Here is a 13,654-nt window from a genome sequence, read left to right as displayed (position 1 = left end):
TATGGTGTGGCAGGTGGCAGTTGACGCTAAATAACGAAAAGTGTGAGGTGATCCACATGAGTTCCAAAAGAAATCCGTTGGAATTCGATTACTCGATAAATAGTACAATTCTCAAGGCTGTCAATTCAACTAAGTACCTGGGTGATAAAATGACGAACAACTTCAGTTGCCGGCCGCAGTGGTCTAGCGGTTCTAGGCGCACAGTCCCGAGCCGCGCGACTGCTACGGTCGCAGGTTCGAATCCTGCTTCGGGCATGGATGTGTGTGATGTCCTTAGGTTAGTTAGGTTTAAGTAGTTCTAAGGTCTAGGGGACTGATGACCACAGATGTTAAGTCCCATAGTGCTCAGAGCCATTTGAACCAACTTCAGTTGGAAAGACCACATAGATAATATTGTGGGGAAGGCGAGCCAAAGGTTGCGTTTCATTGGCAGGACACTTAGAAGATACAACAAGTCCACTAAAGAGACAGCTTACTCTACACTCGTTCGTCCTCTGTTAGAATATTGCTGCGCGGTGTGGGATCCTTACCAGGTGGGATTGACGGAGGACATCGAAAGGGTGCAAAAAAGGGCAGCTCGTTTTGTATTATCACGTAATAGGGGAGAGAGTGTGGCAGATATGATACGCGAATTGGGATGGAAGTCATTAAAGCAAAGACGTTTTTCGTCGCGGCGAGATCTATTTACGAAATTTCAGTCACCAACTTTCTCTTCTGAATGCGAAAATATTTTGTTGAGCCCAACCTACGTAGGTAGGAATGATCATCAAAATAAAATAAGAGAAATCAGAGCTCGAACAGAAAGGTTTAGGTGTTCGTTTTTCCCGCGCGCTGTTCGGGTGTGGAATGGTAGATAGATGGTATGATTGTGGTTCGATGAACCCTCTGCCAAGCACTTAAATGTGAATTGCAGAGTAGTCATGTAGATGTAGATGTAGATGTAGATCTCGCGCTCTCTGATTTTCACCTTTTTCCGGTCTCTTGTCGCACAACCTTCAACGAACTTCCTTCGCGGATGAAAATGCGCTGCGAACATGACACGGCGAACTCTTCGCCTCAAAACCACGTGATTTCTACAGTCGCGGAATGGAAAAGTCACCCAAGCGTTGACTGTTGTACATAGTGAAGGGGACTATGCAAGGTATTTCAAAAAGAATTATCTGATTTCAAAACTGCGTGTTTATTGACAAAAACATACTACGAACATGGGATGGATTGCAAAATACTCACAAAAACTTAAATTTTTAGCTTTTCTATTACAAATGCTCTAAGTGTCCACCAGTAACAGCATGAACAACATCTAGACGATAGCTTAATTCGTCATAAACTTCACAAAATGTATCTGCTTTTACAGAAGTTATGGCAGCTTTTGTTCCGTTGTTCACTTGTTCTATGTCACACGGTAAAGGAGAGATGAACAGAATTTCCTTCACATACTTCCGCAAGGAAAAATCGCATGCGGTCATGTCTGGCGAGATAGGAGGCCAAGAATGCAGGGCACATTTTCGGGGTTCCGTGCGCCCTATCCAGTGTTGAGGCAGAGGGTGACCCAGAAACTGAGGTACGATGTTGTGCTAGTGTGCTGAGACTTCCCGAAGTTGTGGAAAAGGCCAGTTCTGCAGTATTTGAAGGTAGATGAACGCTGGATAGGGTACACTGGACCCCGAGACACTGCCCTTCATTCTTGGCCTCCTAGATTGCCAGACATGACACTATGCGATGTTTTCTTGTGGGGACATGGAAGCAAAGTGTGCTCATCTCCCCTTTACCTCCTCGAATAGAAAAAGTGAAGAACAGAAAAACAGCCACCATAACTTCTGTAAAAGCAGAGACATTGCGCAAAGTTTATGACGAATCTAGCTGTTGTTCGTGCTGCTACTGGTGGACATATAAAGCACTTGTAATAGTAAAGCTAAAACTTTAACATTTTATGAGTGTGTATTTTGCTGTTCACCCATGTTTGTAGTATGCTTTTATCAATAAATAAGGAGTTTTGAAATCAGATCATTCTTTTTGTAACACACTGTATTTTTTATTACCAAAGTCTCTGTTATATGTATTGTTATGACTTCCTTTGCACGCTGTGGGTTCTTTAACGGCTACAGTATCGGGGAGCAGATGCTGTTCATCAACAGAGAATCCAGGTATTAATTTATTCTAAATCTAAAATCAAATAGGAAAAATAATACATAGATTTGTTGCTGTTTTCCAGTTGCTAATAGTAGATATGAATGTAGAAATATATACAGATACAAAAGATTTATAAATCTGTCACCGTTCAGTACAACGTCTATTCAGAAGATGTCGAGCCCTGGCCACTATGGAAGTCTGTAAATGTTATTCAACTGGAAAATCACACGGCTGCTTTCTGTGTCGATGTTGCTGGAAAGTTTGTACAACGCCACGACAAATGTCTAAGTCAAAGCGGCGACTATTTAGAGAGGTAGCTGGAAGGTGTGGCTAACTGACGCGAATAAAAAACTTTTGATTTTCACTGTGGTTTTCATTTCTCGACCAGTCGGATCTTATTTTCCGAGCAGCCCTCGTATGAGTGTCAATTAGAGCCTGCACGCGGCCCTTTTCCGTCACAGTAGGCCATCTTTGCACTGGAACTGTAATTTACAATTATTTTCTCCCCAAAAATCTGAGACGACTACATTCACACGTCCCAGAGTGTGCTACGAGTGTAAGTGGCTACACACCTCTAACGTGAGAAATAACCTTAAGTAAGCTTTTCGGGAGAGCGGCGTCCAACAGCAACGGTGCGATACGTTTAGGCTACAGCTTCGTATCGCTACCGTTTGATCACATTGCATTATACAAGTAAAATTATTAAACATAGGCATAGCTGGACAGTCCTGAATGCTTATATACATATAAAGTCACTCTTAATAATGAGGGAAACCTTGTTTGTGAAGCACACTAACATTTAACACTCAAGTAACATTCATTTCAACTTTAACATTTCATCGCAATTTAAATATCTCTCCCTTTAATTTTCTGTTGCCATATAAAAGCACGCATCGGTTCAAAGTATTCCACGCCTTTGAGTTATGCACACAGGCGGCAGGAGTCTCCTCATACCAGAGGACGACACTCGTGCCTGTGCTTGGGTGTGGGGCGAGCACAGTCGCGCGGCGACTACCCCCATGACGCGCAGGTGCAAACAAACGCACCTTGACGGCCAGTTTCCACGTAGGGTACCGCGTTCAGAGTGTGTTCCGACTATGCTCCGACTGCGTCTTAGGGAGTGGGATCGCGACTGAACTCGTCCTGTTCGCTTTGCAAATGCGCCAAATACCTCATTTCGGCAAAGTGTGCTGTGTAGCTGCTGTGTCCAATACATGCGGTTGCCGTACTGTAGGCTATCCGTCGGCAGAGCGAATCCACGACAGGTGACAGGTGCACAGCGGGTACACAGTGCGTCATGTGGAAACTACATCAAAGCGATGGTACGTCGCCTGTTGGCGGTCGTTTGGTTTTCGGCTCATTCCGGTTTTCCCCGAACTCCTACGAATCGTCAGCCGTTGTGGCCCAGCGGTTCTAGGCACTTCAGTCTGAAACCGCGCTGCTGCTACGGTCGCAGGTTTGAATCCCGCCTCGGGCATGGATGTGTGTGATCTCCTTAGGTTAGTTAGGTTTAAGTAGTTCTAAGTAAAGGGGACTGATGACCTCAGATGTTAAGTCCCATAGTGCTTGGAGTCACTTGAACCAATCCTACGAATCTCTCTCGAATGCACAGGTCCTGTCTCACCTCACACTAGCCTCTCCGGATTTTTCGTAAGCTTGGGAGAGCAGCTGGTAATACGTCTTCGGCAGCATCCGGAACTCCACGATGTGTCGCATAAAGACTACGACAATACTCTTGTCGAAGACTACGAGGGCTATTCGGAAAGTAAGGTCCGATAGGTCGGGAAATGGAAACCACGGTAAAAATCTAAAATGTTTTATTTGCAACAGTTAGATACACCTTGCAGCTACTTATCTCCATAGTCGCCGATCCGACTTAGACGTGTATCGTAGCGTTGTACCAACTTTCCAATACCCTCGCTATAGAAGGCAGCCGCCAGTGCTTTCCGCCACTTCTCTACGCTGGCCTACGGCTCGTTGTCTTGTGCCAAAATGTTGTCTTCATAGCCAGCGGTTCATGTGAGCAGAGATGAAACTCAGAGGAAGACAATTACGGGCTGTATTGTGGGTAGTCAAACATTTCCAATTGACAACGATGCAGGAGCATCTTCATTGCCCCTGCAGAATGCGGCGGAGAATGGTCTTGAAGAAGAAACAGCACGACAGTTATGTAATGTTAGCTGCATAGCTTCAGGCGAAATTTCTCACCAGGCCCTCGTACTTGGCGGCAGACACTATTTTCTAGACATCTTTACGCACTCACTGCGAGCTCAGAAATGGGAAGAGCGACATGATGGTCACTGGGGTTATACTAGAGACACTACCCAACACATCTGTGCAAAGCTTTATCGGATTGTCATAGTCGTTTCCATTTCGCGACCGATCGGACCTTACTTTCCGAATAGCCCTCGTATATATGGAGGGAGATCGGTGAGAAGCTTAACAAATCCAGAAAGTATAAGTTCTGTTCGTCTTACTTTTTGTTATACTTGCTGAAGGTAAGAGTGATAATATTTTCCACATTCAGCTACATTTCTGCTTACTTGTAGAAGTAATACGTCGTATTTTGTTGGAGCTCTTGCCAGACGCAAAACCATCTCTGGCAGATTCCAAAGAAGAAGTGGAGACTTTTACTAACGTTTAAAGTTCCCTATATTGTGTTTTAAATTGAGAAGAAAACGAGGACGATGAGGTAGGTCCATCCTCGGTGGATTACAGTGCTTCCTCTCTACGTTTTACAACAGTAAGGTGTGATGACCATATAAACAAAGGCCAAGAGTTCTTTGATTTCGCCTGGCAGCGCTGATAACAATATGGAAAGTGCATTGTCTGATTTTGTAAGAACCACGAGTGAGCTCTTGCAACTGCTCCAAGTGTCCGAGAAGTAAAGAAAGAAAAGTCGTGACATTGTTTGCGGTTTTCATTAACATGGACAAGGAACTTGCAATATTTGTTGAGCAGCATCCAGAGCTCATTCTACACTGAAAGGCCAAAGAAAGGTATAGGCACGCATATTCAAATACTGAAATATGTAAACAGGTAGAATACGGCGCTGTGGTCACCAACGCCTATGTAAGACAACAACTGTCTGGCGCAGTTGTTAGATCGGTTCGTGCTGCTACAAAGGCAGATTATCAATATTTAAGCGACTTTGAACGTGGTGTCTGTTGTGACCTGGCGAGACAGCCAAGCCACTCGGAGGTAGCCGAAAGGCACGCGTTTAAGCTCACGCAGACTGGCGTGAGGTCTGGAACAGGACAATGTCTTGAGAATTGCAAATAAAGTACGAAGATCTTGGAATCCATAATTGGTGCACATCGCTCTTGTTGATACATTAATTATAATCTCAATATAATTGGTAATGGCGCCTTGCTAGGTCGTAGCAAATGACGTAGCTGAAGGCTGTGCTAACTATCGTCTCGGCAAATGAGAGCGTATTTGTCAGTGAACCTTTCCTAGCAAAATCGTCTGCACAACTGGGGCGAGTGCTAGGAAGTCTCTCTAGACCTGCCGTGTGGCGGCGCTCGGTCTGCAATCACTGACAGTGGCAACACGCGGGTCCGACGTATACTAACGGACCGCGGCCGATTTAAAGGCTACCACCTAGCAAGTGTGGTGTCTGGCGGTGACACCACAATTTTAATAGGTAATTGCGGTAGAGGGAGAACGTGACGTCTGTTGTCCATTGGCTCTTGTGTTATGTACCACGATTGGTGGCCACCGTCGAATGAGAAGTTTGCTGCTGTTTACCAACTGCTGGACGTCGGCCGCGCGGCGGCAGTTACTCGCCGGTAGTGCCCGTGCCTCATGTCGACAGTGCGGTCTGTTGGGCTCTGATTGCTGGCAGCCAAGATGGGGCAAGCCTGAGTCCATCCTCCCTGTTCATGTTGTTAGGGTGTTTAAGTATTTCGATGGCCTCTCTGATTTTGCGTTTCGTCATAATTGCCTGCTTGGCCAACACACAGGCTTCACTGAATTTTATTTCTTTTCCGCAGGCATGGTGATGTTGTGCGACTGAGGATTTGTTGTGTTGCCCTAGACGAATATAACGCTCGTGATCCCGAATGCGCGTTGCTATTGGCCTACCAGTCTCGCCGATGAATGCCTCTCCACATTCGCATTCCACCTTGTAAACGCCTGCAGTGTGTAATGCATCCACCTTGTCCTCGGTGGAGGCTAGCACGTCCTGGACCACTATAGAAGACAGGCTGCCCCTCAACGCGGCGAAGGTGTTTGCCTATTCGGTCAGTAACGTTTTTCACATAGGGTAAGCGTACTGTTGGCTGCAGTTTGTCTATTTCCTGCTTATCTTTCTTGCTTGTGTTCGTCGACAAGGCTGTGTTTATCGACTTATGGCTGTAGCCATTGGCTAGAAACGTTGTGCGTAACCTTTTAAGTTCAGGCGCGATGTTTTGAGCATCACTTAGGGGCTGTGCACGGATTGCCAAAGAGCAATCTTCCGCGCTGGGTGGTGGTAGGATTGGGCGTGCAGATACCTGTCAGTATGTGTAGGCTTACGATATACTCTGTGCCCCAGTGTTCCCTCCGTTCTCCTGTACACTTCGACGTCTAGAAATGGGATAGCACCATTCTTTTCTACTTCCAGCGTGAACTCTATCTTCCAGTGCATATTGTTCAAATATTCGTGGAACTTGTATAGCTCCGTTTCACCATGAGGCCATATAGCGAACGTGTCGACCACGTATCTAAACCAGCAACATGGGCGTAAAGGAGCTGAACCGCGGGCCGTTGCTTCAAAGGCTTGAATGAATGAATGAGTAACCCCGTGCCTTGCCACGGTTCGCGAAGCTCCCCCCCCCCCCCCCCCCTCCGTCGGAGGTTGAGTTCTCCCTCGGGCATTGGTGTGTGTGTTGTCTCTAGCGCAAGTTAGTTTCAGTTAGATTAAGGAGTGTGTAGGCCTAAGGACCGTAGACCTCAGCAGTTTGGTCCCAGATTCCAAATTTTCTTCTTCTCAATAAAACCAAACCAAATAAGTCTCGAGAGCCACAACAACATCCTCGTCTATTTTCGCGATTGGTGACTAAACGCAGCTCGCACACGGTCCGTTATGTGGGAGTGCACTCGAAGCGTCACGGCAGGGGCACAGTCGAAGGACTGTCTGAACACGGCGCCCTATGAGGAAACCGGCCTTGAGAGAGTCGCGCGGCGGCCCAGAGATGCGACTCGACCTCACCGTATGATGAGCTGGTGGTGGCGGACGTTGTCTTCCAGCAGGCGGTTCTCCGGCGCGGCGGCGAATTCGCGGTCGACGGCGTGTCGTTCGTCGTGGAGGGCCGCCTCCTTGGAGGGCCGCCGCCAGCCCACGACGGCCACGTTGTCGCGCAGGATGGCGAGCTCGGCGGCGAGGTGCAGCATGAGCGCGAAGTAGCAGATGTTGAGGCAGAGCGAGATCTGCGGCACGAGCAGCAGGCTCAGCGCCTGGCCGGCGTACACCGCCTCGTAGTAGGGCGACGCCGTAGCGTCGAACGGCAGCCAGGCGGGCAGCGGCAGCCGGCGGTCGGCGCCCGAGATCAGCGGCTGCACCGACCACGCCAGCGCCGCCGCCACCGCGTTCACCTGCCGCCACAAGGCAAGAGCACGGCTGGGTCTCACACCCGGGATAGCGCCAACAGCTGCTCAACACTGGTGCGGATTATTGCTACAGTCGATCATAAGAAGTGCTTTAGGTTTACATTCATTGTTGTGTTATAGCGATTGTTGTAACTGGAGGTGTAGCAGCTCAACAGTCGCCACCGCAGTCAACCGGTAAACAGTGTGGCGAGTTTAAGCATACTGACAGAATGGAAAAAAAGATGAAACAGACAGATGAGGAAAGAAGGAAGTTGCTTGAGAATTAATACAGTGAATTTAGTTGGGGAACTATGCGGAAGGTCAATCAGTGAAACTTGTAATGGTACTTGAATTACGTAACCATTACGGCACCTCACCTGAACCTCTCGATACCAGCAAAACTACTGTGTTTCTGTAAAGTAGTTAACTTATTTCTGAGACAACATTCAGATTTGATTTCATTAATATAGAGCTACTTTGATACATCGATGTGTTTATATTGCAATGATGTTATTCGTATGTGTATTCTTTCTTTTGTCACTATGATCTTTGATGTACTTGTAACGATTGATTTTTTGGCGCGTAAGCAGTTAGTTGTTAGAGAGTTGGACCTTTAGAGAGTCAAGTCTTGGACGTCATGTTGGAAAGACGCATATTGTCGTCAGCTTATAAAACGTGAACTTTAACAGTGGGGAAGATGTTTTCAAGTATGTTTTGTATCGTGATGTTTTGTGTGTTACGTGCCATTGCAACAAAAGCAATAAAAAAGAAGTCTAACTTAAATTCGGAGTGCTGATCACTTTTTTACATCACCATTGTCCTGCAAAAGTGTAATCTTCAAGAATGGTTTGTGAAACACATCTATAAAACTTTTGAATATCGCATAATAAAACCTAGGCCTCTTTGCATCCGAGCTTGGAATCATCACCACCTAGATTTTCGACGATTGAGCCAGCGTGAGAAACACGAAAAGATGAGTGCCTAGTTTATTCATTATTACATGAAATGACTTTATTAACTGTGCTCTAATGACACCTGCCACATAATAACTTTGTTGTTGCCCGAAAATGTATTATTTAGCAGCGTGAGCAACACCACAATCATTATTAAATTTTGATCTTTGTTGTGGTAGGGTTGTTAGAAACTGGAGGTGTGGTCGTGGAAATTCCAGATCAAGAAGTTTCTGACAGCAGCGAGTTGGATGAAAATGAACAGGGTATGTATTGATTTTTATTACTTTTTGCAGATATTTTGGGATATGTAAGGATGTCTGTCTCGGTAGATGAGTGTCTTGTGTTCTAGTGTTCGGTTCTGCACTCACATTTTTATAGATATTCAAGCAACAAGAAAGCCGAAGCACAAATTGATCACCTTGAAAAAGACATGGCGGCCCATCAGGTATGATACGGAAGAGAGATTCTTACGTAAGCCAGAGGATGTGGTCTGCTGTTAACGTAATGAGGACCCCATAAGGAACTAGGCTGGGGACAAAACCTGACACAACAGGTAAACCTTTTCTCATGAACCTTGATGATAACATCTTGGATAACATTTTGATGTATCCAAACCATAAGCTAGGCAGTCTTTGGGGAATCATCTGAAGATATTTTCGTGAAAAATTCGAAAGCATTTTAAACGGAGGAAATTGTGTCAGCAATTGGAATTGTTTTGAACTGTGGAGTCCATAGACACAACAAGGACAGTTTATGTTCATACAGTTCTCCGTCCCGTTTCTCTAAAAAAGCTTACTCTGGGAACGGTCCGGTTTGCCTGTAGTGATGATGTCACTTTATTCAGTAAAGAGCCTAAGAAAGGAAAGGTTGTTGCATTATTGTCAACTCAACATCACGACATGAATGTGCGGAACAGAAGCCAGACATCATCCTGTTCTGCAACTGTACAATGTCTGGAGTGGATACATTCCATAAGCGTGCAAGAATGCACAGCTGTCGTCGAGCAATTGTAGTATATAATTCGTATGTTGGACTTGAAGATACACACAAGTTATGGGCAAAGAATCACCTGGCAAAGAGTTCTGGAAGAAGGCAGTACCTGAAAAATCTAGCTCAGGAACTTTGCGATCTCAACATGAAAAGACACACTCAAAATGCTGTAGGCCTACACTCAAAATAAACTTCAGCGTTATCGGCTGTTGTCTATGAGTGTAACCAACCCAAGGTGCTGTAAGCAGAGGAAAGAAACATCATTACAGAGCTGCGACAGAAAGTGACACATGCAGCTGTGCATAATCTGCCAAAGAAAGGACGCTGTTAGTTATGTGCCAGAAGCAAATACCGTAATTACATGCCTCTTGGAATAGGTATGTCTCCACTGCACATATCAAGAACGAAGAAGTAGTTCATACGTAAAGTGTTCTGAGTGTGAATTTGAGTAACCCTTGTAATTGTGAAATTAATATAAATAAATTTAAAATCATTTTTTTATAATTTATTTAAACATTTTTCTAAGGAATTCTTTTATAAAAACAAGTCCCAGTAACCCTCACTCAGTAATAATAATCAACATTTGTAACTTCTAGTTTACCAAAAATAATGAAATGCATAAGTCATATGGTTTATCTTAGAGAAAGTTTAATGGTAGAGGGATCAATCGCTGACTCCTCCTATGGGTGTTGGCCAGTGCAACATAGAGCAATGGTATGCAACTGTTAAAGAAACTATAGAGGTTTGAGTGAAGAAGGCCGCAGTCAGAAGGATCGTTTCGTGCTTCGCAGATTGCTTTACAACGGGTTTCTGCCGAGGTTAATTACAAGCGGTGGCAGAGTGGTTGAGGCATCCAGTGGCCTCCTGCCTGTGAATGCTTGACGTGCACAATGTTGACGGAGTGCGGCGTGACCGAGCGGTGGCGTAACGCCACTGCTCAGTAGGCGACGTCCCATGGATTCTGCAGCCAAGGCGGCGACGGCCGAGCCGTGGCCGATGTCTCCAACACTGGCCGCCTGGTGGCAACAGCTGACACAGCGACCGCCGCCCACTGCTGTAGCGTGGTGCCTGCCCTGCTACACCGAGGCGACAAAGGTCATGGGATAGCGACATGCACGTATACAGATGGCGGTAGTATCATCTACAAGGTACAAAAAGGCAGTGTATGGGCCGAACTGTCATTTGTGTTCCGGAGATCCACGCGAAGAAGTTTCCGATGTGATTATGGCTACACGAAGAGAATTAAGACTTTGACCATGGAATGGTCGTTGGAACTAGACACTAGGAACATTTCACTTTGGAAATCGTTAGGGAATTCAATATTCCGAGATTCACAGTGTCAAGAGTGTGTCGAGTATTCCGAATTTTGGGCAGTACCTCTCAGTACGGACAATGCAGTGGCCGACGGCGATCACTTAACGACCGAGAGCAGCAACGTTTGGGTAAAGTTGTCGGTGCTAACAGACCTGCACCACTGCGTGAAATAACTGCAGAAATCAATGTGGGACATACGACGAATGTATCCTAAAGGACGGTGTGGCGAAAATTTGGCGTTCACTATAGTTCAATTCATTTATCTTGGCGGTTCGCGCATGCCCGCCCAGACCCGGGTGATTGCTGCGTTGCCAGTTGTACGCGCCAAGAGAAGCAGCGCCATAGTATAGTTCGCAAACTTACGTTCAGGGGGGAGCGCGCAGTTTATGAAGTAAAGCCACCACGGCCGCATTAAACCTTTCGCTGCTACAGAGACGTGCTCCCCACATTCCGCGCTGTGCGCGATTTTGTCATCATTGCACTGCTCGCCTGTGCAGACACATGCTGTTTCGACTGCTTTGACACACTTTATCATTCGATTTCACAAAAACTATTTGGCCCCAAAATTTGATTTTTACACGTCTTCTTGACTGATACCTTCCCCCCGCCCCCATTAATGACTTAATTTTGTTCCGAAGTTCAACGCAGTTATTGTGCAGCATTATATGTAGTAAACCATTGCATGAAATTTTGAAGAGTTTGCAGAGGTAAAAGTCCATAGCGTATACTTTCCGTATAGTCGATTTTAGTTGTCACTAGAAATTTCACAAAATTACATTCAAACGAATAAAATTCATGAAGTAAGACACTTCGATATTCTTTTTAAATAAAGAAAATATTTGGTACTGAACAAGGCTTGAACTCAGAACCTTTGGCTTAGCAGCCCTACACTTTAACCATTACGCTAACGCAGCTCGTGATTCAATATATCTCCCAACATATCACGCAAAATACCGACAAACACTGTTGGTATGACTATGAATTATTCACGTTTCGTCGAAGTACAATAGGAAATAAACAATCACTGTTGTTCTTTATTGCGAAAAAGCGGTTTGTGAGAATGATACAAACACCTTTCCTTGCTATCGCCTGAATTAGGAGGCTTATTGCTTGTTTGGTTTAATTAATTAATAGAATATGAAGCAATTGTTTAAAGAATGCTTTTCCCAAACTTTCTATAAAAGAAAGTCTGCTATCAAGACACTGCTTTTGCTCAGTTACTTTATTTATGACTGAAGGTTTCTAAAACTGAAGGCACTCGTCCGTGCTCTGCACTGCAATCCAGCTTTGGCAACGTCGTTCTCTGTTCATTGGCTGACTGTGTTTTGTGACATCAGATGCGCGGAACGAACCTAAACTCGGCCGCCGTCATAAATGACGCGCACTTTAGTCATGACACCAGTCGACCGACGCGAATGCCTTTGCTAACAGCACGACATCGCCTGCAGCACCTCTCCTGGACTCTTGACCACATCGGTTGGACGCTGGACAACAGGAAAATTGTGGCCTGTCGGATGAGTCCCAGTTTCAGTTGGTATGAGGTAATGTTAGGGTTCGAGTATGGCGACCACCCCAGGAAACTATGGACCCAAGTTGTCAACAATGCACTGAAGAGCCAAGCAGTAGTGGTGTGGGCTGTGGTTGCATGGAATGGACTGAACCGTTCATTGAAAGGAAATGCTTATGTTCGTCTACCTGGAGACCAGTTCCAGCCATTCATGGTCTTCATGTTTCCAAGCAACGATGCAATTTTTCGTGGATGACGATGCGCCTTGGCAACAGCCCACAAGTATTTGTGATTGATTTGAAGAACATTCTGGACAATTCGAGCGAACTATTTGGCCACACAAATCGCCCGACATGAATCAGATCGAATATTTATGAGACATAATCGAGAGATCAGTTCGTGCACATAATCCTGCACTGACAACACTTCCGCAGCTATGGCTCAGTATTTCTGCAGGGCACTTCCAACGGCCTGTGGAGCGCATGCCAAGTCTAGTAGCTGCAATACGCTGCGCAAAAGGAGGTCGAACACAACATTAGGAGGTATCCCATGACTTCTGTCACATCAGTGTATGTGCCAGAGCTCGGCTGCCCCCATGGTGGTTCTGCATCTCTTGTCCCAGGATAGGCTGCCCTGATGCGGTGAAAAGCTGCTGACACTGTAGAGCATTCTGGATAGTGCCCCAAAAGCCACCACTAGATGCATGAGTGTGTGGATGTGCGAGTGAATGCGAGTATGAAAAAAAAAAAAAAAAACGCTACAGCAAAAAAGTAGACGACTTATTACAGAAAGATCTGCCATTCACGGCCTAAACCTTCCTTATTAGGAAGAACTCCTTATCAACATTGTTATCTCCAAGAATAAGACCTCCACATTCCACCCGCCTCAACAAGAACATTCCCATCGTTCCTAGCCTCGAACTCACTTAAGAATTTCCACATCCCTCAGAGAAGTCACTCCTAATCCCTAAAACCCGGTGTGAGAATGTGTGTTTGAATGTGTGTGTGGAGCCAAAAGTAGCGAGACTTTGAACCAGTACTGGAGTTTAACCATAAACATCTCGTTAGTGCCATGTAAAAGGTTAGTATTCCCCATACATATCTTTGAAAAAGTAGCCGCAAGCTAGGACCTCAGAAGATACCAAGAAAAGCAAGAAGATGACGTCCTTTTGATGAACTGCAACTGCAGT

The 13,654-nt window shown here is 45.6% G+C and overlaps 1 protein-coding gene across 1 annotated transcript in view; it reads right to left on the bottom strand.

The window, feature by feature from the left end:
* The window catches only part of LOC126484688 (putative odorant receptor 71a), a 218,683-nt gene that overhangs the window by 58,045 nt on the left and 146,984 nt on the right, over positions 1–13,654 (bottom strand). The window contains exon 3 of the mRNA XM_050108283.1: positions 7,325–7,707. Within this exon, the coding sequence (XP_049964240.1) occupies positions 7,325–7,707 (383 nt within the window). The remainder of the gene's footprint in view (positions 1–7,324; positions 7,708–13,654) is intronic.

Source organism: Schistocerca serialis, chromosome 6 (assembly GCF_023864345.2).
Source record: "Schistocerca serialis cubense isolate TAMUIC-IGC-003099 chromosome 6, iqSchSeri2.2, whole genome shotgun sequence".
Taxonomy (NCBI): domain Eukaryota; kingdom Metazoa; phylum Arthropoda; class Insecta; order Orthoptera; family Acrididae; genus Schistocerca; species Schistocerca serialis.
This window is presented reverse-complemented; position numbering and strand designations above follow the sequence as displayed.